We start from the raw sequence: 26,541 nt of genomic DNA on the forward strand, positions 1-26,541 counted from the left end.
TCCTGAGCCAGCCATTCTGGCTGGCTCAGGAATTCTGGGAGTTGAAGTTCACAAGTCATAAAAGAGCCAGGGTTGCCTACCCCTGGCCTAGATACTTTATTTAATATATGGATTTCAGTTGCTGAAACCTCTGTGAGAAGAAGACAAAGCTTTGCTGGGTTGTGACCTAGTGCATTGCTCCATGAAAAAGCACGGCAGGAGTCAACGGGCCTTGTTGTTTATAGAGTGGAGGAAGGACAAGGAAAAGAAAAGCTGGATTGGGTTATGTGACATTTGTTCTTGTTACAAGGGTGTACGTCAGCTGATGAAAGTGGACTTTGATCTATGGAAAGGGCATTCAAATTATCAGTGGTTATCTTGTAGTGACTGAGAAATATTGATTTAATTACCTGGTGTTTCCCCAAGCTGCCAGGTTTTATTTCTAGAGGCCTAAATGTTCTTGGTTTGTAATCCAGCATAAAGAAGGTTAGTACTGTGCTCTGAGGAGGCCTGGATTTTGCCCCATCGAGTCAATTTTTTTTATTAAAAAAAAAAAGAGAGAGATGACTTGAGCAAACAATCGACGATGCTTTCCAATCTAATTTATATACCGGTAACTCGTTTCATGGAGCAGTTACCTAAGGATGTCATTATACCCTGTTGGTCTTCCAGAGGGCCATAAATACCTGGCTATTCTCCTAAGCCTTGTGGTATGGTGCCTCCAGGCTCCTTCTCTGGATATGAGATGGTAGGAGGGTTGGGAGTGGATAGTGGGCTTTGTAGTCTTATAGCGTCTGGTATATTGTGAGCCAGTCAGAGTTACTTGAAGTCACCATCATATCAAATCAATAATAAAACACATTACAAAAATACTTGATCAAGTGACCGTCTCTTGAAAAATATTATTTCATTTTCTTGGAGAGTATCTGTAACTACAGTAGTGGCCAAAATTGTGGGAACCTTTTGGGAAAAGTGTACAGTAGAATTTCCACCTTTGGTTAAGTTTCCACCATTTTTCCCTTCTAATTTCTTGATAATGGTAGCCTTGTTCACTTAATAATACTATTTTACATCGTTTTCTGGGCAAGCAGTCAACTCTTTGCCCCATTACTTTAATTTTCTTACATTTTACAAGCTCACTAAATGAAAGAGCACAAAAAAAACCTAACCAATTTAATAGCAATTACATAACACACTGACAAATGTTCTCCCCTCAGCTTCAATACGTGACATCAATAACTGAATCCTACTGTGATCTGATTGGCTCATTGCCAAAACAAGATGACACCTGATTGCCTCTCTAAACACTCATGCTCATTGGCTACTATCAGATGAAGGAAAGCTACCTGATATCAACCTAAACAAGTTGTGCTTCCCTTTTCTGGTTATTTGGCTATAACTTTTCATAGAATAAAGTATGGATAATTGAACAAACTTTGTTGCATTACATTCTTGATTACATTATCTTTCCATTGATATATAATTTTATGGTACTACTAAAAATAATTAGTGTTATTAGCCATCAAACCTCAAAAATACACTTTTCCCCAAATGTTTCCACAATTTTGGCCACTACTTTAGAGGCCAATGGTTTTAACTGGAACCATATGTTTAAAGGATACTTTAGGAAATTAATTAATTTTTTCCCCTCTAAATGTCCATCAGCTATGGTCTTTGGTCAGGAATGGTTTCAAAGATGTAGGAGTGAGTAATATATATGTTTGCTGGCTCTTGGGATATCTAATAAGGCTGGGTAAATAATACAAATCTCTTCATTAAGACTATATTGAGTAAGAACATATCAAATGTTAAGGATTTGTATTTGATGAGGCTAATATTTGTTTCTTGTTACTCATAGTTAAACATACACACAATCCATGTTAGGATAAGTTCTCTGTCAAAGAAAGTCCTCCAAAGATTTGAACTGGAATTTTATATGATTTGTATTTTTTAGACCAATATAAACCACAAATGCTGTAACCAGTGATGGGATTCAAATATGTGAACAATCGGTTCTCTGTGTGGATGCCACTTCCGGATGTCCATTCTGGGCCTGGGCAACAAAAAATTAGCTACCAGTTCTACTGAACTGGTACAAACTGGCTGAATCTCACCACTGGCTATAACATCTAAAAATATTTTTTGGAGATAACAGAAATATTTTCACAATTACAAAGAAACTGTCTTCAAAATATTCAGACATCTTAAAATAGAGTAAGTCAGTTGGGATAAGTTGTAGGTTAAATGCAACCAAGAAAGGTAAAAAAAAAACACCAGTGAAGTCAGCTAAAATATGAGACAAAAATGTGTATTTATGATAAAAGATCAGGATTGGAACCGATATAGATGGAATAAAGAACAGAGAAATGAAAATATCAATCTGTGGCCAAGGAGCATGAAACCAAATAATAAATCCTGCCTCCAAGTGACAAAAATAAATGAAATCTTTGGAAACCTGATCAGCAAACCTGGCTGGAGGTGCTGTGTGTCCAATTGCATAGCCTGTGACCATTTCACAGATTTATGAGTGGAATCAGTAGAAAACAGAAAGATCTACAGGTATAGAAGGCAATTCAGTATCACATTCCCATTTCAGCATAAAATATTGTCAATCCCTGCAAGATGAATATAATACATTTTCAACTCATATAGAACAAAAAAAAAATGGCAATACTTAGATGTTGGTCTCAATTCAGACAGTTTGGGATGCATTCGTTCACCCACAAAACCTCCCCAAACTCTGCTAGACATATTTGTCATAATAGTTTGTTTGTGTTCCAGGTAGAATTCCCATTTGCATAAAATATTTCACTGAATGCCACTGAATCTAGTAATATGGATTTTATACTAAAATATTCTTAGGCAAGGAATGCTAGGTGGAAGTGTGCATAGTCAAATGTCCCTGGATTAACATTTCAGCATTCAGCACAATCGTAAATGTTATTTCTTTAAAAGGTTGTGAGTAATGAAAATCAAACTGAAATATGGGAATTGAGAAGCTGTATATTATAGTGGCTAATGTGTTGGACTTCAACTCAGGCCAAATCCCCACTCAACCGCTGAGTGATTTTGGTCAGTCACGCTGCCTCAGCCCAAATCCTCCACACAGAGTTGTTGGAGTGGAGATCAAATAAAATCAGATCAAATGTGTACCCTAGGTGGGATGTATATGTATGCAATATGATTAATTTATAAACAGCTATGCATTAAAAAAAGCTTCCGCCTTTATTGTTTGGTTAAAATTGCTTTGACAATCATGAACTTTAATAGTTTTACTTGTTTTTATTTTTTATTTTTATTTTAATCCCATTTATATCCCGCCCTTCTCCGAAGACTCAGGGCGGCTTACAATTTAAGCACAAACCAATGTGCTTAGCAATAGCCTTCGTTCTATGTATATGCCTGCTTATTAGGGCTTTCGCCCCCCCAAGCGGCATTTTTACAAAGTCAGCTTATTGCCCCCAATAATCTGGGTCCTCATTTTACCTACCTTGGAAGGATGGAAGGCTGAGTCAACCTTGAGCCTGGTGGGACTCGAACCTGCACTAATTGCAGGCAGCTGGTGTTACTTAAGGAGGCATTAGCCCACTGCTCCACCAAGGCTCTGTTGGGGTATTGTTCACCAGCCATAGTCAACTGGATTGAGATGGGTGACTATAGAAATCAAATCAAATAGATAGATAGATAGATAGATAGATAGATAGATAGATAGATAGATAGATAGATAGATAAGTCTAATATGTTATTTATGTAGTTCTAAATATTTGTTTTCTTTTCATTATTATTATTTCCCCCGCAGATAAGTAAACAGCAATTGCAGATTGTCAAGGATCGCTTTCAAGCCTTTCTCAATGGAGAAACTCAGATTGTTGCTGATGAAGCCTTTATGAATGCTGTCCAGAGTTATTTTGAGGTAAGAACATGAGCCTTAGATGTTTGCAGAGCAATCTATTAGTATTTTGTAGCCCTGAACTACTCTAAGGTAAAATATACATCCTTCAATTCTTTCAGTGCAACTTAATTTAGGCCTAAATCTTCACAGACTGTGGTCTAAGAGAACATCATCATTCAGTTGCCTGGATCTTCACTAGAAATTGAAGGTAGAAAGCTGACCTAAACATGATCTGACTGTTGATTCATCTGGACTAATACATTATCTCTAATGAGTGTTATCATGGGCTGCCCAGTCTGTTTTAAAGCCTATTTGGAGATGCTTGGAATTGAACCTGGGATATTTTGCATGCACATTCTAGAGTCAACCAATAGGTGCTGATTATAGGTATTCCTCGACTTACGACCACAAAATTTCTGTTCCTAAAGTGAGACAGATGTTCAGTGACTTTTGCTCCCTTTTATGACCTTTGTTGCCAGAGTTGTTAAGTAAGTCACTCCAGTTGTTAGGGGAATGATACAATTGTTAAGTGAATCTGACTTCCCATTGACTTTGCTTGCCAGAATGTTTCAAAAAGTTATCACATGATCACGGGACACTGCAACCGTCATAAATATGAGTCAGTCGCCAAGTGCCTGAATTTTGATTATGTCATCATGGGGATATGGCCAGGGTGATAAGTGTGAAAAACAGCCATAAGTCACTTTTTTCCAGTACCGTTCAGTAACTCTGAACAGTCACTAAATGAACTGTTGTAACAGTAATTGTTCTACCACCTCTACTGTTATTATCTCTGGCATGAATTATATAAACATCCATATAAACATCAGGCGCGCCAGACCTATGGAACCGCTTGCCAGTTGAGCTCCGGACGGCCCCCGACCTTCGCTCCTTCCGGCGCGATCTAAAAACGTATCTATTTGAGCAGTCTGACCTGGTCTGATGGGTTAGGGCTGGGGTTTTAAATACATTTTAATTATTGTTTTAACTTTGGGCATTTATTTAATCGCTTTTAACTTTTGTATCCTGTTTTGTATTTACTGCCCTGTACACCACCCTGAGTCCTTCGGGAGAAGGGCGGTATAAAAATATAATAAATAAATAAACAATAAATAAATAATGGGAAAATGGCATAATTCACATGGCAGCTTATGATATAAGTTCTTTCCTATGTTATTACAGGACCTGGTATGAGTCTAGAAGTCAGAACACCTCTCCCCACACCTCACACCTCTAAGCAAATTAGCATAATCATTCTCACGAATGGGATCTAGGTTTCCTAAAGCAAAAGGTAGTACCCAGAACAAAAAGAATTTTCAGCTATGTTACTGTATTCGTGGAATTCCTTCTCAATGGAATCTTAGCCGTGTCGGAAAAAGAAGCACCAGTTCCTCTAAGCTTTATAAAAGGTTTCATGAATGTAACTATTTTTATAAGAAAGTCTCCATCTCCATTTTGTTTTACTACAAGCACAGTTAATTGAGAGTGGATTGAGCCCAGTGTTTGACAAGGCCTGAAATTCAAGCCTTTTAAGGAATAGGATTGTTCCTTAAGAATGTAAAAAAGAAAAGTAAAAAGAATCATTGTGAATGCCTCTATGGGAGGCTTTGGAGATTTTTCCTTTTGAGAAATTCATGGTGGGCTAAATGCTAGCTGCAAACTAAGTCTGGCTACTGTTCAGACTTCTCTCTCAAAATAATCATGGAGTGCTTTGAGAATTGCATTTGGGTTTTTTTGAACATTTGAAGATGGCCAAGGGATTTCTTCCCGTTTTTTTCATTGGCATTTTAAAAGGCTGACATTTTTAAAAGAGTGCCAAACCGGTTTTTTTTTAAAAAAAAAAAGATTACTTCTCTTCTCTGGAACTTTAAAAAGTTTCTTTTTTTTTGAAAAAAAGTGAGAATGCATCCCTTAGACATCTTATTTATTTTTAAAAGTAAGTACAATTCCTGTCCATTTCATCTGCTTTTCCGATATTTTGTTTGCTGCCGCTGCCTCCTCCTTTCATTATCCCTACAAAAACGTGTCAGAGTAAAAAAAAAACCCTGCTAAATGCACAAGGCAATGAAACACATTTTTGAGAATTAAGACCCTCTCCGCTCCCTCTCCCTCTCTCTCCCTCCCCCTCTCCCCTCTCCCCTCTTCCATCTTTCCTCTCTCCAGTCTTTCTGCTTTCCTTGTCTCCTCTGAATGAGAAAAATCTGGCATCAGAGCTTCATGACGTTGGTTCTCCTAGAAATTTATCAGATAATGGGGAAATAATAATAATAATAACAAGAAGAAGAAGAAGAAGAAGAAGAAGAAGAAGAAGAAGAAGAAGAAGAAGAAGAAGAAGAAGAAGAAGAAGAAGAAGAAGAAGAAGAAGAAGAAGAAGTTGGAAGGGACCTTGGAGGTCATCTAGTCCAACCCCCTGCTCAGGCAGGAAACCCTATACCATTTCAGGCAAATGGCTATCCAGTCTTTTCTTAAAAACCTCCAGTGTTGGAGCATTCACCACTTCTGGAGACAGGTTGTTCCACTGGTTAATTGTTCTAACTGTCAGGAAGTTTCTCCTTAGTTCTAGGTTGCTTCTCTCCTTGACTCCATTGCTTCTTGTCCTGCTTTCAGGTGCTTTGGAGAATAGCTTGACTCCCTCTTCTTTGTTATTGACATCTAAAATAAATGCATATAATGAGTTTGATAGGCTCTCAAAGCTGGAAGGGCTTATGATCAATATTGTCACACCATATTATAAAGCAGGTAACCTTTTGATCAGTAACTAGACAGACCATCCAAACCTTAGTAGAAATCCTGCTTTGCACATCATTGATCTCAAGTAAAAAGATCAAGATGCAGGTGCCATAAAAAAAGCATTTCCTGGAGTTGATGTAGTAATATGACCTGGTACTTTTGTTTCTTTCTCACCAATAACCAGATTGACCCAGATTCAGTACACATAAAACACTGGAAACCTGGACAGTCGGTTTGTTTTTTTTTATACATCCTTTCAGTAACTGATGGGAGACTTTTATTTTACAAAAACAAAGTTTACAAGTAAAAAAAAGACCCTGAAGGATTCAAAAATTATAAATGCCTTCAACTAGTTCAGAAATTTATCTTAATAAAAAAGATTTTAACAAGAGTCACATGTTGAGATGCGCAGCTATACAAATTGAATAAACACATAAACAAACTTTTCTAATTTATCTTTTTCTCTACTATATTCCTCAAAGCCCATTTTCATTATACCAGGGGTAGGCAACCTCGGCTCTTTTATGACTCATGGACTCCAGCTGGCTCAGGAATTCTGGGAGTTGAAGTCCATGAGTCATAAAAGAGCCGAGGTTGCCTACCCCTGCATTATACTGTATTCTTATATCTTACTCTTCTATATCTCTGATGTAGCTGTTGATAGCTAACTTCTATATTTTAGTTAACTCAATCCCCGTATCTCTCTTATCACTTTCCATCCTATTATGCTGGTTTTGCTACTTTGCTCTCTCCCACCTTTTTTCAAGGTTCTGTTTTCTATTTCTCCTCTGCCAAAGTGTTTACTTTTCTTCACTTCTTCATTCTTCTCTTCTTCCAAATCTTGGCTTCATCTGAAGAAAAAAACTTCCCTCATGCCAGGTTTGAAGGGAGGAAATAAATGCCCGGCCCTCCCCAATATTCTCAGTTGTTGCCTCTTTTTTTTTTTTTTACAAATTTTAGTGATTTTCTGATATTACATTTACATATTTGAAAAGCAACGTGGTGGCTGGGTAGTAGTAACTCAATTACATACAGATATAATTAATACAGTTTTCAAATTGCTACCATAAACATTTTCTCTCTTTTTCCCTTCATATATACTGTCTATTTGTAGATTTAAAGACAAGTTTCATCCTATCAATCATATAGAAAATCACTTTCTTACATATATCCATAGTTTTTAGTTCACACATAGTCTAATTGCTTTAACATACAATCTTTTAGACAATCAATGACCTAATAGATTTTTCGATTTCAATTTTCACTAACATTTAGATTTAACGTTTGATATTTATCATTCCCAAGATATTTAATATACTCCCAATTCATCTATCACCATTCCTCACAAAATCTAATATTCAAAATACACATCCCGTTTACTTAACTTCTCACCCTCTATGTCAACAAATTAAGGATACAATATGATAGCCTTCCTTTTTGCTAATTTTCAATTGTTTTTTTAAGTAGTAATCAAAATTTCTTTTTATTTCAGTATTTAATACTTCCTCTCTTCCTCTTTGTATCTGCTATCTCTTGCTTAAACTGATAATTTTCATTTTTAACATTCCATATAGACCTATTTATTACTTTCAACAATAGGTTTTTAGCTTGTCAATATTATTCAACTTTGCATAACCTTTATGCACAAATCAATATTCAAATTAGCTATTAATATTTATACTGCTAAATTTTAATGACCAATTTTTTTTCTTTATCTCACTTCATAACAATGTCTTGTGTTCAACATACACATCTTATCTATTTAAGTACATTCTGTTTCAAATTTCAATAAGATGGTCGAAACTTCATTCTTCTTGAGTCTTATTCTGGCTTTTTTTCTTTGCCAAATCATCTTCCATGTCCTTGTGTTTGGGTCATTGAACCAATCTCCTTGTAATATGTATATTAATTGATATTGGCAAAACCATCCGATCACCATTTTTTGAGAGGACTTGTAGGTCTAGTGGGTCATCTCTTTATTCTTCCATATTAACGTAGTTGTTATGAATTGTTTATCTTCTCATCCAACTGTTCTTTTTCTAGATCCTCTAGTTCCTTCTGAGTTGTATAAAAAACCTTTTCCTTTTTCTAAGTTGTCAATGTCTTTTCTGGATTTTCAAATATCAATATTTGTTTAATAGTAGATTCTTCTGTCATTGTACTTGAACGTTTCATTTTTTCTATTGTATTTTGTATAGACGATTCTTTAGTTGTAGTCAAAGTTTGGGCTTTCATATCTGGGCTGTCTTCTTGTTCCTTCTCATAGCCTCTTAGTATTTAATTGGTTGTGGTAAGAATTTGGATTGGTATTTTTAAGATAGCGAGAGTTTGTTGATCTTCATCCATAAATAATTTTTGTTCCTGGTCTTCTTCCATATTGGTATTTTAAGCTAAAGCCTTTACACTTAGAAAATCCAAAAGAGAGATATTTTTTTTAGGTAGGGAACACAAAGCCTTTCACAGCTGTTGTTTCAAAGTTCTCAAGGTTGTGTATCTTATCTATTTCCCTGGGCAGTCAGCCAGGCCCCTTTTAAAGTTTCCCTTTAAGTCCCAAAGATGTCTTAATCTTTTCAGTTTTTCTTTCTTTTTTTTCACAAGAAAGAATCCAGATTTCCAACAGAAGTAAACAATGGAAAATAGGAAATAAAAGATCTTTCAATCCAACTGGGATTCAATTACTTTTTCAACATTTAAAATGCCCCTGGGTATTTAGTTGCCGCTCTTTCTGGAGGGAGTGCAAAAGTTCCCCTTCCCTCACCACAGGGGGGGAAAATGCTTAGCAGCTTAAGGAGATACAGAAAGTAATTAGGGTGTAAAAGAGGTAAATCTCACCCAGTCTCTTCCGCGCTGCTTTAAGAGTTGTCTGGTAGAAAATGTGACTTCGGCTGTTCATAGCCTAGGGATGAGCCATAATGGCCGATCCTTTCATCCGCCGGTTTGGAGGGATCACCAGGTCTAACGGGAGAGTTGAGGCTCTCCCGTGATCCAGCGAGTGCCCCTCCTTACTGGTCGCCTCTTCGGGGCAACTTTTGGCCCTTTTCAGGGGCCCCCAGTGATGCAAAACTGGACCAGGGGGGGAGAGAGCAAGTCTCCCAGCCGTCCATAGCAGCTGCATAACAAACCAGAAGTCAGTTGTCACCTCTTTTTAGCATTGTGTGTTTCTCATCAAGACTGTCTGTCTTCCAGATTACCTCTTTATTTGACTCCTGGGTTTTAGCTCTGTTTATTCATCTTAATTTTTATCAGGTTAGCGCTCCCAGGTAGCCAACTCATCTTCCCTCCTTATAAAAGGAACGTGTTCGTATGCCACTTATTCTGGAATACTTTTAATGGAACAACTCCAGAGAAGGAATTTGAAGATACAGAGGAACAGTATCTGAAGATGCCTCTCAGCCAGTTTATATTGGCTCAGAAGCTTGTTTTACTAACTAGCCAACTATTGGAAGGCAATAAAAAGACTAATGCGGAACTGGGGAAGTATGTATTCTTCATTACTTAGTCATTAAATTATTTTGTGCCGTTTTCTCATTTCAAAGGTCAGATATTTCAATTAGGAGATGCTATTTTCCAATTATATATCTTCGTCAAAAGAATAAATATTTTGGCATGTAATTAGACTTTAAAGACATCTTCTGCACGCTAATTAATTTGTGCCAGCGATCATCATAGCATCCCACACTGTTTATAAGTTGTCAAATGGCTCATTTGACATCGTCTTATATTGGACGGGTTCATATCACTTCAAAGTTTTCAACACAAAAATGCAATAAGGTTTACACCTTCAGTGTGAAATGACCCCTGTCTTATATATGTCAGGGATGTGCAGGAAGTTGAATTTCTTTGTAGATGTCAACTCCAAGTTTACAGAAGTTATAGCAATGTCTTTTATTGCCACAGGAAGTCATACTGGGTTAGAAGTTAATCTATATAATCTAGCGCTAATCAATCCTTTAGTAACCAAGGACTGGCCTTTGCATATTTGAACAGTTGCAAAGTGATGACACCATATCACAGATCTGTTTGGAGATCTGTTACATTAGCTGTTATGTGCTAAAAAAAAGTCATACTACTTCCTGCCTCAAAATGCATAGGCCATATATGACCTTAGGGACACAGGTTGTCCACTCTTGATCAACTCCATTATTGTCCACACTGTTTTATCATGGACCTCAAGCTATTATTTCGATTTGGTGGCCTAACAGCCCACAGTTCAGTTTAATATCTTCATGATCTATTTTTCCCTTATGGCTTTTAATGCAGTCGGTGGATGGGGTCTTTGATATATTGCTCTCCCTAAATCCTTATTATCATCACATACTGGAGTAAATAAAAGGGAGGGCAGAATAAAAACTGACTTTCAATGTAAAATCACTAAATACAATTATATGTGATGATAAAAAAGGAACAACAGGGAAAGACATATGAAATAATCACCAACATCTTCAAAAGAATAAAATTCACAGCTCTTTCTGGATCTCCACATTAGCAAAGGAAATAAAGCCAATGCCTTTATTTTTTTAAAAAAAAAACAAAACAAAAAACAAACACCCACACTAAGTGCTCCATTACCAAAGTAACAACTCAACCTCTCACAAGAGGAACATTATTCATACAAGCAAAAACTCATGGCAAAAATCCAAAACACCAGAAAAAGGAAACAGGCTGCCTATGCAACATCTTCCAATAAAGTGGATACTCATTCAAAAGTACGATCAACACAAATGACAACGCTGCCATATATCCAAAACTTCTGAGCAACAACCAAAAACTATTACAATCACACTGTGGTATCACTGTAGCACACAAAACTCCTAAAGCCCTCCAAAACATCTTAAGTAAACCAAAAGATCTGGTAGCCCAAAAATTAAAACAGGAGTCATCTACTACAGTGTAAGGACAGTCACTGTGTAGGACAGACAGATACACTAGCAGAACACATCCATGAACACCAATTAGCAGTCAGAAGACGCAATGATAAATCCTTAACTTCATAATACGTGGATAGATGTAATCACAGTTTTAGCTGGGAAACTGTAAGCATCCTAAACGAAGCTAAATCTCAAAATGCCAAGTAATTCCTGGAAGCTTGGTATTCAAACAAATCAGACATCAACAGGTACATAGTGATAAACAACATTTATACACCATTCGAAAGAGATAATAAAAAGGTTAAAAAGGAAACAAAAACGTCTCCTCCCCTGCAATCAACACTCAGAGAAGCAGAAATTAGCACCAGAATTAACGCCAGACAAACAACAGCCCAATCAAGCAACTGTTTTTTTTTACCAGTTTTATCTTCTATAACTATAAACGTCCCAGTTTAATGGGAATTCTTGGAGATATTCTCAAAGCTGCTTCTGATCCAGTGTCTCCCCGATATCTTTTAAAGTGGAATTTTCAAAAACTAAAAGGCAAAGCCGCTGCACACAGTTGGAATTTCATCTTCTCATTATTGAGACAGATTTTTCTTCCTTTAATGGAAAAAACTGTGAGAACTACATGGGACTTTGTTGCACACTAAGATTTGTGCCCGCCGCTGCCTGTATGTGATCTATGCAGTTGTTTACCTGTTGAATCAGAATCATGCTCGGCATAACTTACTACTTGTCCGTTGCAAACATACTGTTGAATGCTGCTGTTTCCCAGGATGTGCATGAGGGTAGTTTATGGAAGCAAATCTCTTAATGACGTCCTTTGAAAAACTGGAGGGGACTGAAGGCTGAAACATATAGAGAACAGTTGTCTAGTTTAATGAAGAGAAGGGTGAGGGGTGACATGATAGCAGTGTTCCAGTATCTCAGGGGCTGCCACAAAGAAGAGGGACTCAAGCTATTCTCCAAAGCACCTGAAGGCAGCACAAGAAGCAACGGATGGAAACTAATCAAGGAGAGAAGCAACCTAGAACTAAGGAGAAACTTCCTGACAGTCAGAACAATTAATCAGTGGAGCAACCTGCCTCCAGAAGCGGTGAATGCTCCAACACTGGATGTTTTTAAGAAGAGACTGAACAACCATTTGTCTGAAATGGTATAGGCCAGGGTTTCCTGCCTGAGCAGGGGGTTGGACTAGAAAACCTCAAAGGTCCCTTCCAGCTCTATTATTGTTATTGTTATTTTGATGGTTAGAAATCATGCAGGGAGATTCCATTGTCCAGACAATAAAAGGATAAGATGAAACTTTCTCCTCGCTTGCGCAGTGACAGTGTGAATCCTGTTGCTGTTTTTTTTTCTTTCTGTCATCTTGCAATTTGTTATTTGTCTGTGTATAGAAATCTCATCTACCAGTGGAAGGCTCAATCAAGAAAAGTGATTAGCTTTTACAGATTTGAGACTCCCAGTGGAGTGCAAAAATCTGTCACATTTTAAGGTCATCTTTTTAAAAAAGTTTCATTGAAGTTTATTGTATGATAAAATAGAAATTACCCAACAAGTTAAGAACGTTAAAAAGGATTCAGAACTAAATAAGATTTTAAAAAAGAAACTAGAAAAAGTAGTAATTACTGGAGTTTTTTTCAATGCAGTCGCATACAAAGAGAATTGTAACCTCAAGCTTTTTCTTTACATTTCTAAATATTTCAAGCCATTTCTATAACAACAAAATCATTCTAATCATCAAGACCTAAAGTTAGAATTTCATTTTTTTCAGTTTCAAGTACAAAATCCAGAAGTGGTTTCCAAATAGAAACAAAATTAGATAAATTCTTCTCTTTAATTAAATTTTTGCCAACTCCATCACCTTTACTATTCATTCTTCCATTTTGAGAATTAGTGTATTTTTCCATATTTCTGCATGTAAGATTCTCACCACTGTTAACATAGTTAGTAATAAAGTTCTAAATTTTCTTTCAAGTGGGATTCCGGTATCATTTTTATATTTATTTTCAGGTTCTTCTGAATTAGGAAAGAAATCCGATCCCACTATTTGTTTACATTATCACAAGTTCATCAGAGATGATAAAAACTATCCTCTTTAAAATTACATTTCTGGCATACAGTTGTGGTTTCTTTTTACATTCTTAGGACAACTTTGAGTTCCATATTTATTAAGAACTTATGGGATAGCATGGTGAAATTTAAATTCATTACAGAGGCTTTAGATAGTGTACTAAAGCAAAACACAGTACAAGAAATCTATAACATATTTTAAAAATCTGTAAACTACTTGTCAAGTTCCGGCTGAAAAGCCCAATGAAGTAAAGCACCAAAGACATGGTGATCTCTAATGTAAACTTTATTAGACATAGCATACCGGTACGAAAGAAGGAAAGCTAGCTCTGGCAATATGGCGGGAAACAGATAATTAAAAGAGTAAAACTTTCCCTCCCTCTCTGACAAGTCGGGTCACATTGTCCAATTAATCTTCCATTAATTGTTAGGAGAAGAAAACTTCAGTTCACCAAAACATCTCTTCGACGACTTTGGATCTCAGAATGATAGGGAACACCTGTGGATCTCAAACTCTTTCATCCCACCTCACAACTGTATGCAAGCTAGAAGCAATATGGCAGTCCTAATAACAATAAATCTTCATAGCTTGACACTACTGTTACTATATTACTACCACTAATAATGATGATAATTGGATCTTCCTCTAGCTGCTTAATCCCAAAAAGCCTTCCAGAAGCAATGGTTTTAATTATTCTTTGGAAGATTGTAAGAGTGGGAAGCATTCTTATCTCATGATTAAGCTGTTCCAAACTACAGTTAGAGCCACCTCCGTACCCATCCCCTACATACCTTCTGATATGAAAGGACCTTCAGCAAATCCTCCCTGTTCACCTGGGTTGGGTGGGCAGAATTTATTTGGGATGGGCAGCCTTTAAGATATCCAACACCCCCCCCCCACTTATAGTACCTGAGAGGTAATAACCAGCACCTTGAATTACATTGAGAAAGAAATCACCTTGTGCAGACCACCTGTAATAGTGGTGAAGAAGATGAAGTTTTTCCCTATCCAATCATGTCCAACACTAGGGGGTGGTGCTCATCTCTGTTTCTTAGCCAAGGGAGCCAGCATTGTCAAAAGACATTTCCATGGTCATGAGGCTGGCATGTCTATATGCCAAGGCACATGGAATGCTATTACCTTCCCACTAACGGGGTCCCAATTTACCTACTTCTTTTTGCATACATTTGAACTACTAGATGGGCAGGAGCTGGGTCAAGTAATGGGAGCTTACTCCATCGCACAACACTCGGGTCTCAAACCTGGGCTGTCAGCTTTCCAACTGACAGGCTCAGTGTCTTTAGCCTGAACCATGGCACCCCTGTAAAGACACCGCAATACTGTGATTGTCCAATAAGCACTAGGGAACTGCATTTTATATGATTTTAAGTTTCTGGCTGGTCTTCAAGACTACATTCAACTCCATGTAAAATAAATTTCTCTACATATTGCCTACCCAGCTGTTTCTGAGCTGGGTAGGCAGCTCAGTATTCAGATGCATTAATATTCTAGACCAGGGGTGTCAAACTCGCAACGTCACGTGACGTGTTGCGATGTATTTTCTCCATTGCTGACAATGGGGTGGGCGCAGTTTTGGCATGATGCATCTGGCCCATGGGCCAGCAGTTTGATACCCCTGTTTTAGACCCTCTAACCTACTAATAATCCTTCCTTTTTGTGCTAAGTAGACAAATGCCTCTATCTTGTTACGTGTTAGTCTGGTTTGGTTTGTAGCAGCTTTTTCTCTTCTTCCACTTAATCTGCTTGAGTATCATTCAATAGTCCCCATTTCCCCGTGAAAGAAAAATCCCAGGAGTGGTATCCCTATATTGAAGGATGGAGTACTGGAAATTTCCACATTCTTGGAAAATGTACAGGGAGAGCAACTCTTGCACAATTTTTGCAAGTTTGGCAGAACTTACTCTTGCAAAATCTTTTTTTTATTTGTACTTAGAATTCCAACATATATCCAGGAGTTGAGAGAACAAAAGTGTCTGAGGGGGTGAACAGAGCCTGATTTTTTTTTAAAAAAAAAAGGGGTCCCAAAGTTGGTTCCAGACATTCACAAGAGCCTTTCCACTGGACACCAAGAAGGGCTGTATAAAGTTTTATTTTATTAATTTATGTATTAAAGTCCAATTGAATGTTGAATGTCTTATTTTGATTATTCAATCCTACCATGATGTTAAGCCCCAGCTGTATTTTTCTCAGTCCACCTCAGCCACATTTTTCCACTTATAAACATGGACCAGATTATTTCCAATCACTGATGGGTTATAACTATTGCAGAATTATGAACCAGTCTTTTAAATACAACAGCATGCTTGACCCCTGCTTCTATCCATCATTCTCTTTCTCTCTGTCTGATTTATTGAAGATCAGTGATTTAAACACGGCTTCATAATTCAAACTAGATAGAGTTCTGGTTTGCTCAAAGGCAACTCAGTACTACTAATTTATTTCGAACATGTGTCATATTTTGGACACATTATGATGCATCTATCGGAAATATGACAATGCTAGGCAAGGTGGACAGGGACGCGGTGGCTCAGTGGGTTAGGACACTGAGCTTGTCGATCAGAAGGTCGGCAGTTTGGCGGGTCGAATCCCGAGTGCCGCGTAACAGAGTGAGCGCCTGTTACTCGTCCCAGCTTCTGCCCACCTAGCAGTTCGAAAGCACGTAAAAATGCAAGTAGAAAAGTAGGGACCACTATGGTGGGAAGGTAACAGCATTCCGTGCGCCTTTGGCGTCTAGTCATGCCGGCTACATGACCACGGAGACGTCCTCGGACAAACGCTGGCTCTTCGGCTATGAAACGGAGATGAGCACCGGCCCCTAGAGTCGGAAACGACTAGCACGCATGTGCGGGGGAACCTTTACCTTTAAAAGTGGACAGAAGGTGAAGAAGCAGCTGGCAGCATATGAGGCCGATAGATGGAGAACTGGATGCCCCAGAAATGAATTTCCAAGAATTGCATAATGCAGCAAGAGACGGGACTGTTTGGAGACCACAGAGTCACCAGGAATCAGCTGACTCAACTGAGCATAACAATAATGAAAATTCTCTGTTAAAAATTCCCACTGCTGTTATTTTACAGGTGAAAATGCAGAGATTGAAGAAATTTATTTATTTATTCTTCACATTTCTGAACCGCCCACCTTCCTCAACGTATTTGTACTAAATTGCAATTAGTACAAATATAGAAATGGATGGGACCTTATTTCCACTTGCAATTTTGTTCCACTTGTTAAATGAATGTGACTCTCCATGCACATTAAAGAGAAGCAAAGCTGGCCACCATGTTAACTGTTGTGATCCTCCTCTCCATTGAGATGCTGACCAATGGAGCCCAGCAGCACATATACAGTTCCTCCATACTATGAGATAAGCATCTATGGATAGTAATGTCCTCATAAAAACCTCTTGTATCCGATATCGGAAATGATATGTCCTATTCTGCTTCCAGCTATTAGCTGGGTTCTTAGGTCCCTTCCAAACCTACCTTCTTCCTGCATGTTTGAATAAGAAATATAAAGTTGTTCCTCTAGAAAAGACACAGATAAGAACAAGAAATTCTTTGAACATTTCAGGTGGATTCAGGTTATGAAGAAGTCCTGTGCTTATATGATGGAATATTAAGCTCTGGGGAAACCTCCCCATAGCATCTGAAGGCAGGGACAAGAAGCAATGGGTGGAAGCTAGTCAGCGGGAGATCTAACCTGAAAATAAGGAGGAATTTTGTGAGAGTGAGAACAACTTGCCTCTCAGAATTGTGGGTGCTCCATCATTGGAGGTTTTCAAGAAAACATTGGACAACCATTTGTCCAGGATGATATAAGGATTCCTGGCTTGGGCATAGGGGTTTGGACTAGAACAGGGGTCCCCAACTGCCAGTCCGTGGACCAGCACAGGGCCGCGGCAGGCCAGCAACTGGTCCAGACAAACAAGCAAAGCCCCATCTGTGAGATGCAGGCAGCACACTAAACTGCACCCTCTCCAGTCCGCAGAAAAACCTCTCTCCACAGAACCAGTTCCTGGTGCCCAAAAGGTTGGGACCTCTGGACTAGAAGACCTCCCAAGTCCCTTCCAGACATATGATTCTATGCTTCTATGAAAGCATTTAAGGTTTCCATTAACTTCACTTCATTTGGTAGAAAAGGGCAATGTCATGTTTTATTTACTCAATGGATAATATTATCTTCCAGGTGAACATCTCCCTTTCATATTTTACGGAGGCCTGTGGTGTTGTTGCTTTTTTTACACTGTGGTTGCAAAAAGGTCATTGTTGACAAGTGGCTCCTAGGGAGGTGAGGGGGAAAAACATGATTTCTTCCTGTTCCCAAAGTAGCTTTTATGATGTCAAGTGCCTTTTCATCCCCCAAATCTGACCTGTGCTTTTTACTCTGCCGTGCTTGTGAGTGGTGATAAAAAAGAGACCCTGAAGATAGCAGGAAACACAGATTGCCTTTCTCACACCAGATGCAGCCAAGTAACAAGGATCTGAACTGTGTTTGCTTCTGAAATAGCACCCTGTCATTCACTGCAATTTTCTTTTTAATTAAACGTTGCCATGATGCCCCCTCACTGGTCAAAGTATATTGGAAAATTTATTCTGCTGTATATGGGTAGTCCCAACTTGCTTCGCAATGCCATGAGGTTAATTGTTTAAGTAATGTATCTTTCTTACAACGTGCTGTATTTTTTCTGCCCAGCCGCAAGGTATTTCAGTGTTTACTGAAATGAACATAGTGCAGATATTCAGGAAAAAAAATAGAGTTTGGGAAATAACAGGGATGGGGGGGGGGTGAGGAAATTATTGTAGTGAGGTGGCACTGAGGATCTCACTGTCCTTGGATTGTTCATAAACTTTGGAAAAATACATGAAGTGGCTCGCTACTATGGTCATAAAAGTAAAGATAAGGGTTTCCTCTGTCCAATGGAGTCTAGGAGGTGTTGCTCATCTCTGTTTCTCAGCTGAAGGAGCCAGTGTTTTCTGAAGACACTTCCGTGGCCATATGGCCAGTATGACTATATGCCAAGGTGCACGGAATACTGCTACCTTCCCACCAAAATGGTAGCTATTTATCTACTTGCATTTGCATACTTTTGAACTGCTAGGTGGGCAGGAGCTAGGGCAAGTAACAGGAGCTCACCCCATTGTGTGGTGCCCGGGCCTTGACCCCAGGATGTCAGTTTTCCAGCTGACAAGCTGAGCATCTTTAATTGCTGAGCTATCACACACACACCTCTACCGTGGTCATACACTTGATAATTTTAATTTCATGGAAGAAACTTTATGCATCCAGTCAACTCCTCAATGAGCAAATGGCAGGAACAGCTGAAGGAAAGACTTCAGCCCTGTTGCCTTGGGACCGCTACTTCAGTCCAGCCGGCTTCTTTTCCATGGTTACAATGCTATTTCACTATCAGATAAAGGGCTAGGAGATTTTTCTCAAGCGGTGTACAATCCTGATTCCTTTATCCATGAATGGAAGGAGTCTTGTTGGTTTAGGCTGTGAAAAGAATAAAGAGCCAATGTAAGTGTAAATATAATAAGAAATAAAATATGAGCACGGAGGAAGGAAAACGGTAATTAATTCATTGGTGTCTGCAAGGGAAATGAGGGTGCAAACAAGGAAAAGTATTCAACAGTGTCATCATACAAAGGCCACAACTTCTATCAGACACCAGCATTTACTTTATGGCATTGCCACGCAGATGCCACTAAAATGGATACCATCTTAGTTACAATGCAATTATATAATGGTTACATCTGTACTGCTATTGTATTTTTGGATTATACTTGCATTTTTTAAAAAATTACGTTGTACTGACCTTGGAACATAATAAAAAAGGATTAAAGGAGAAACTCTCTGGAAACTTCCTAGAAATCATAGACACATGAATGACAGATCATAACAGAAAATAAATGATGCCAATTTACAATCTCATAGATGGTTGTAATAGAAAGGACAGTCAGATATTTCTGACTACAGAAAAAAAAATATGTACAGTAGTTCTCCTAGCAACATAAGTAAGTGATTAGCCATTGTCTTCATCTAGGATACGTTCTGACTAGTTTACAGTTTTGGGATTTCCTGATGCTCTTCATTCTGAGCGCTAATCAAGTCTTGGGCCTTGGTGGAGCAGTGGGCTAATGCCTCCTTAAGTAACACCAGCTGCCTGCAATTAGTGCAGGTTCGAGTCCCACCAGGCTCAAGGTTGACTCAGCCTTCCATCCTTCCGAGGTAGGTAAAATGAGGACCCAGATTGTTGGGGGCAATTAAGCTGACTTTGTAATAATGCCGCTTGTGTGTGTGTGTGTGTGTGAAAGCCCTAACAAGCAGGCATATACATAGAATGAAGGCTACTGCTAAGCTTGTAAGCCTCCCTGAGTCTTCGGAGAAGGGCGGGATATAAATGGAAATAAAATAAATAAAAAAATAAAAAAGTCTGAACCTGACTTAAATTAGCTTCCTCAAAAATCAGCCAAGGTCAGCTAGGGATGCCCATTTGTCCCATAAAACCAAGACTGAGTGCAGGAAGAAACAGCACATGATTTCATACCATAGAATATGACATTCTTTGAAAGCAAATTCAAAATAATATCAATTTGCATCCAATGCATAGAAATGAGTATGTGTGACCAGGGCTCATTTACTGTATATTATAAAATAGATTGGATGTCTGCATGACATGTGGAGAATGGTCTAAAAACAAAATAATAAAGCCTCTGAAACCTTTAGAAACATGTTTCTTTTCTTCAAATATTCAGAATTTGACGGGGTTCTCATGCACCGTTCTCCCATTCTATTTGAACTTCCATATGGAGTGGATATTCTCTGCTATTGAACTGTGGTGTGACAAAGGATCATCGTTAACTGACAGTACAGAGGTTTAGCTCTGGAAAGCTATGTTAAGAATGCCATATAGACGATTTCTTCCCTTTCTCCACCTCCCCCCCAAATTCACAATGTAGATGCTCCATTATTCTAATTTTTTAGAATTCTAGAAATGTCACAATCAAATGATCAGATTGGAATGTCACACATATACAGTAGTTGGTGGTACATGGGGAACCATATGGAGTTTTATAATGAGATATATTTCCAGGTCTTTCACAATTAGGAAGGATTACGTTTATGTTTTTGTTCACCTTGCAGGTATTTCTGAAAAGTGACCGTGTTGCCAGAATGGTTCAGAGTGGTGGGTTCTCAGCTAATGACTCCCGAGAAGTCTTCAAGAAACATATCGAAAAGAGGGTCCGTAGCCTCCCTGAGATTGATGGTCTCAGTAAGGAGACTGTCCTGAGTTCCTGGATGGCAAAATTCGATGCAATATATCGGGGGGAAGAAGATCCACGCAAAGCTCAAGCCAGAATGACAGCAAGTGCTGCTTCAGAGCTGATTCTCAGCAAGGAGCAGCTTTATGAGATGTTCCAGAACATCTTGGGAATCAAGAAATTTGAACATCAGCTCCTGTATAATGCATGTCAGGTAAGATTCCTTGTTGTCCAGGGAACCATCTACTGTCAAACTGTGGACACAATAAAATATCTATTCCTGATAGGGCATTAATCTGAATCATATGATGGAGATGAACAAGCTTTGCCTCTGTTCTTTGCTATTCCCTCTGTTTCTGTTCTTTCTGTTATGAGGAACACAGAAAGGTATGCTTGATATGAAGGATGTGGTGACATCTTATATTAGCCTTTGGGTATAGGATGGCAAGCTTTTTTTTATTCAAAAGACTAGCAGACTTTGGTTGAGGCATGAGTGTTTCCACCAGACTCTGCCAGGATGGGATGAAGTAGGGTGCTTGTGTTCTGATTAGGATCTTATTGAATGAAATTTTTGAATGATATCCAGAGCATTGTCAATCTTATTGACAATATTTTCCAATATTCATGGAAGAACAGTCCTTGGAGGCTTAGCTTTTGGAGTCAGACTGGTCACATAAAGCCATACATACATAATGACACAGGCAGATGGAAGACATCCTAACTTGGTTTTGTTGAAAACCTAGACAATTTGCCTCTTGTCTTTTAACAAATGAAATAGGAATGTGGTACTCTTCCATATATACTTTATAATTAGCAAGAATGTTCCTGAAGAATATAACTTGGATCTGTTGATTATCCGATTTTCTACCCTACTTATGCAGAATGTTATTGCTGCTGGGAGCTTGATTATGAATAGGATGTCAGAATAAAATATTACAACAGAAGGTCTTTTCTTCATCCTTTGCTTAACAACAGTTGGTGAGGAATTGATGATATAGAGATGTTGGGTTGGCCAATGAGTCTTTTAAATGTCTTCAGCAAAATTAAGTCTTGGAATTAAGTCTTGTAAAGTGGTAGAATCTTAGGCTGACTGGTAACCAGTCTTCCTCCATCTGAAGAAACTTTGAACCTCAAGACCAAGGCCAATGACCAGAGGCTTTAGGAAACTGTGTGCTACACGAAAGCTAGGGACTTGTCACAGCTTATAAAAAGTGCCTGTTATATGGGTTGGTTCAAATCCCAATTAGATGACTTTGAACATTTAATGGTACTGATAATGACATAGCAGAGACCTGAAGGCTCTGTGAGCCATAGAAACAAGAGAGCTGCCAGACAGTTTTGGAGACATCAGAGGAGATATGGAGGAAGACAAGTGGACTATAAAAGTGTTTTACAAATGCTTGGCAATGCTTACAAGAGATTCATGACATTCATCAGGGTGAAAAAGGACAGTGCATCCTCAGATAAGGTTGCATCTGAGGGAGGATGCAAGAGAAGGAGAAAGTTTCTTGATGTCAACTCTAAGAAATTTTCAAGAAAATGTTGACAGAATATTAAAGAAAAGGAGAAAAAGCGAGAGGGGAAAGTTAAAGAATTCTGATGAAAGGGCAAGACAGTCAGCTGAGTTTGATTAATTCCAAGTTATAAACTAAGTTCTGACCTGTATCTGGTCATATGGCATTCTGGAGCATTCTGTATTGTGCTCCTTTATGCACACTGCAAGAAGGATTGCTGGTAATTAAAAACTAGACTTCTCATTTAAATGCAATCAGATCTATTTCTAGAATTTTTACCCAAGGTTCCTTCCACTCTTTTGGCTGTTTAAATAGGCTGAACAAGTTAATTTGTTTTGTTTTGTCTTTCCTGAACTATATGTCAGCCTGATCTGATTTATTTTGTTTTTGCAGTCTAGAGATCATTACTTGTAGTTATCTCATGCAAATTTTTGAGACCAAACAGTCTTTCAAAATAGTGACTTATTGGCACTGTCTGTGACTTTTATTTTATATGCATTCTAATTGAAGATATTGAGAGATATTTCTTAAGGGGCAAGAGAATACTAGTTTAAAAATAATGAAAACAATTTTACAAGCATCACAGAAATGCAGGTTAAAATAAGTTCTTTCAGGAGCCACAAGGTGAATGTGAGTACTGTTCTGGAAATCGTTAGTTAGATAAAGCATCAAAAATCAATAATGCAATCACCTCTGGTGACATTCACAGATTCCTTAACATTTACACTGGGTCAGACAGCAAGGTGTGATTGAGTAGTAATAGTAAGACAGATGGAGGACAAATGAACATCTTGGAGAATTGTATGCTAGGCTGGATCAAAAAATTTACCTTTAATCATTCAGATCAGAGTTTACTTTGCAGGATCTGTTTTGTACATCATAAACATCCCAGGTAAGTTATGCCATTCTGGTTACATGCTAAGCTTTCATTATTTCACTAGTATAACATGAGGAGTGGATAGAGAGAGAGATGTGTGTGTTATAGGGTCTTCTGCAAGGGGGTTGGACTAGAAGACCTCCAATGCCCCTTCTAATTCTGTAATTCTTTGTGTGTGTGTGTGTGTGTGTGTGCACATGTGCGCATGCACACATGTGTGTGTGCATGAAACAATAGGAAGTCAGAAATCCTGGTAAATCCAGAACAAATCACCCATAGAATTAACAAAAGGTTCACATCTATTTTCTGCTTAACCTTTATCTGAAGAGTTCTTGAGAACTCTTCAGAATGAATGGGTTTTATAGTGGACAATATGTTGTTTGACCTTTGAAGGGCTATCTGGCAAAAGAAATGAACGTGCAATATAAGAAGAATGCAATAATAACAAAAAAAGCAAGTCAAACTCCTCTTCTTTCATTCCACCGTGACAATTACTTTTTGTGCTGAGACCTTTCATCCACTTCCATAAGCTAATATGTTGATTTCTGTGGAATCTGTCTTTAGCCATTCCATGTTCATTATTTTTATGGGGCTGATTGTTCTGCCATTATCTCTTTTATAGCTCTGCTGTTGCTATTACAGTGTTACTGCTGGAATTACTTGTTTAGCACACACAGCTTCCAATTGACATTTAGTGGAAAAATTGATCTGCAAATTGTCTTGAGATAAATAGCGATGTGACAGGTTAGGGTCTATATGGCATCAGTTGAAGCAGCACCTTTCTATCACTCTAGCAATTAAATTCAGAACAGTTTTAAAATATAAGAACTCTGAAGACATCCTTGACGCCTGATAAGTACATGGATACAATTACATTTTGTAAACAATACAGAAGTAGATGCTGCAACAACAATTAAGTGGAATGGCTTGCCATCAGAAGTTGTGGGCACACCATCACTGGAGGTTTTTAAGAAAAGAGTAGACAGTCACTTGTCTGAAATGGTCAATAGGTTCTCCTGCTTGAGCAAGGAGTTGCACTATAAGATCTGCAAGGTCCCTTCCAACTCTGTTATTCTGTTATGTGCTATGGCCATCCGTCTTTTGTTTGTGTGCTTGTGTGTGGCTCCAGGTCAGTCTTGTAGATAAGTCCTTGCAGTTTTTTTGACAAGATTTCAGAAGGGATTTATTTTGCCTTCTTCCTGGGACTAAGAGAGCATGATTGGCCCAAAGTCATTAAGCTGGTTTTGAAGACAAGACTAGAATTCATAGTCTCTTGGTTCCTAGCTTGGTGCCTTTAACCATTACGCCAAACTGGTTCTCCATGGTCAATGGCTAGTTACTAAATATTATTATCATAGTAATAGCCAGCTGGAATCTACACATCTGTGTCTTTATAGGCGTTTGGCAATTTAGGCTGTCAATTCTGGATGCTTTATGTATGGTGCATATAGAGCATGCAGTTGAGGAAGGTTGGTCTATAAAAATTGAAATGTAACATTCTTTGAGTTTGTCCTCTGAATGCATTTCTTTTAGAGCAATTTCAGAAATTTTGTGGGTCTCAGATTTACATGTTCCAGGAGACAAAATTATTTTTATTTCATGACTAGATCAATTTCCTTACATTTTTTTTTCATTTTTCTCCTTCTCCAAATCAAAAATGAAAATTAAAAGCATCCCATTATTTTAAAAAGATATAGATATATGAAATATATAAAAAGAAGATATTAGTGGTGAACATATCCAACATGCCATCCTCCTTCAGGAATATTTCTAATTTTCAAAACAACAGTTTCCTATTCATTTTAATTCCTGTTAGTTTCTCTCCATTTCTACCTTTTCAATTCCTCCTATTTTATTGTATATCAATCTGGGACATTTTAAAAAGGTCTGTATAAATATTTGTATCAATTTCATGTTTATTTTTCCTAACAAATGTCTTATTTATATAGATACACACACACACACACACACACACTGTATATGTGTGTGTGTGTGTGTGTGTGTGTGTGTGTGTGTGTATATATATGTTAAATTTTTGTTAAGCATTCAGAATACACTTGCTTAGTCCCAGACATGGGACAAATCTTATTTCCTGTTTCAGCCTAGCCCAAGGCCAACTACAGGCAGTAGCCACAGCAGTGGCAGCTCATATTTGTGTATTTTTTTTTTTTTTGGCTTGCTAACAAAGGTGGGAAGGAAACAGCGTTCCGTGTGCCTTTGGCGTCTAGTCATGCCGGCCACATGACCACGGAGACATCCTCGGACAAGCGCTGGCTCTTCGGCTTTGAAACGGAGATGAGCACCGGCCCCTAGAGTCGGAAACGACTAGCATGCATGTGCGGGGGAACCTTTACCTTTTATATATATATATATATATATATATATATATATATATATATATATATATATATATATATATATATATATATATATATATATATATATATATATATATACTTTCATTACTTACACAAATAATTGCTCCCAATGTATTTTTCCTCCCATCACATTAAAAACTAATTCAATTATCTTTTATAGGGCTCAAGGGGTGAATGCACCATTGCTTCCTGTAGGGTAGACAGCATCCTTAAAGTAACATCAGTGAAGAATTTTGTTTATCAGAAGAATGGAGTATTTACATAGTGAGCACTTTAGTTTTGTGACTCAAACACTGGGGATGAGAAGCATTTACTGCCTCCCTGTGAATTGGAATAGATTTTAAAAATAGTAAAAAATAAAGTAACCAGGTATAACTCATGGGTCCAGGAGAGTGGCCTTCTCTGCTGCGGCTACTGTCTTTTGGAACATCTTATCCCCTGAGCTGAGATTCAGTCCTACCCTTCTGTCCTTCCACAGCAGCCTGAAGACTCTGCCAGATGTAACAGGGTAGCATCACACTGGAGTCCCAAGGATGCTTTTTCAGGAGGCAACTGGACTTTCTCATTTTTCTCTGAAGATGTTTCACTTCCCATCCAAGAAGCTTCTTCAGCTCTGACTGGATGATGGGGGAATGGAATTTATACTCCTTGCAGATAGATGGTCATTTGCATTCTTTTAGAGAGTCGTTGATGCCACTTGGAGGTTTATCTGTGTCCTCAAGGTCCAACGACATTGGAGGTAGTTGTTGAATTAAGAGGCAATCCCACCTCCCCTCCCATCTCTCTCTCTCCCTCTCTCCCGGTCTTTTAACTATGTTTTATCTTGATTGAGATTTTCATTTTTATTCTTTTAAAGATATTTATTTGTTAGGATTTTAATCCTTAATGTTTTAAAGCTGGAGGCTGCCCAAAGTTGTTTGTTACCAGATGGGCAGCAAATAA

At 38.1% G+C, this 26,541-nt stretch overlaps 1 protein-coding gene across 6 annotated transcripts in view; it reads left to right on the forward strand.

Annotated features, from left to right (window-relative positions):
* CADPS (calcium dependent secretion activator) overlaps positions 1-26,541 on the forward strand; it is a gene marked incomplete at both ends in the record, with an annotated part of 451,066 nt that overhangs the window by 87,250 nt on the left and 337,275 nt on the right. For all 6 annotated transcript variants that reach the window (XM_081320037.1, XM_081320036.1, XM_081320040.1 and 3 more), the window contains 2 exons: positions 3,779-3,892; positions 20,712-21,044. In XM_081320037.1, the coding sequence (XP_081176163.1) occupies positions 3,779-3,892; positions 20,712-21,044 (447 nt within the window). The remainder of the gene's footprint in view (positions 1-3,778; positions 3,893-20,711; positions 21,045-26,541) is intronic.

Source organism: Vipera berus (assembly GCF_964194415.1).
Source record: "Vipera berus genome assembly, chromosome: 2".
Lineage (NCBI taxonomy): Eukaryota > Metazoa > Chordata > Lepidosauria > Squamata > Viperidae > Vipera > Vipera berus.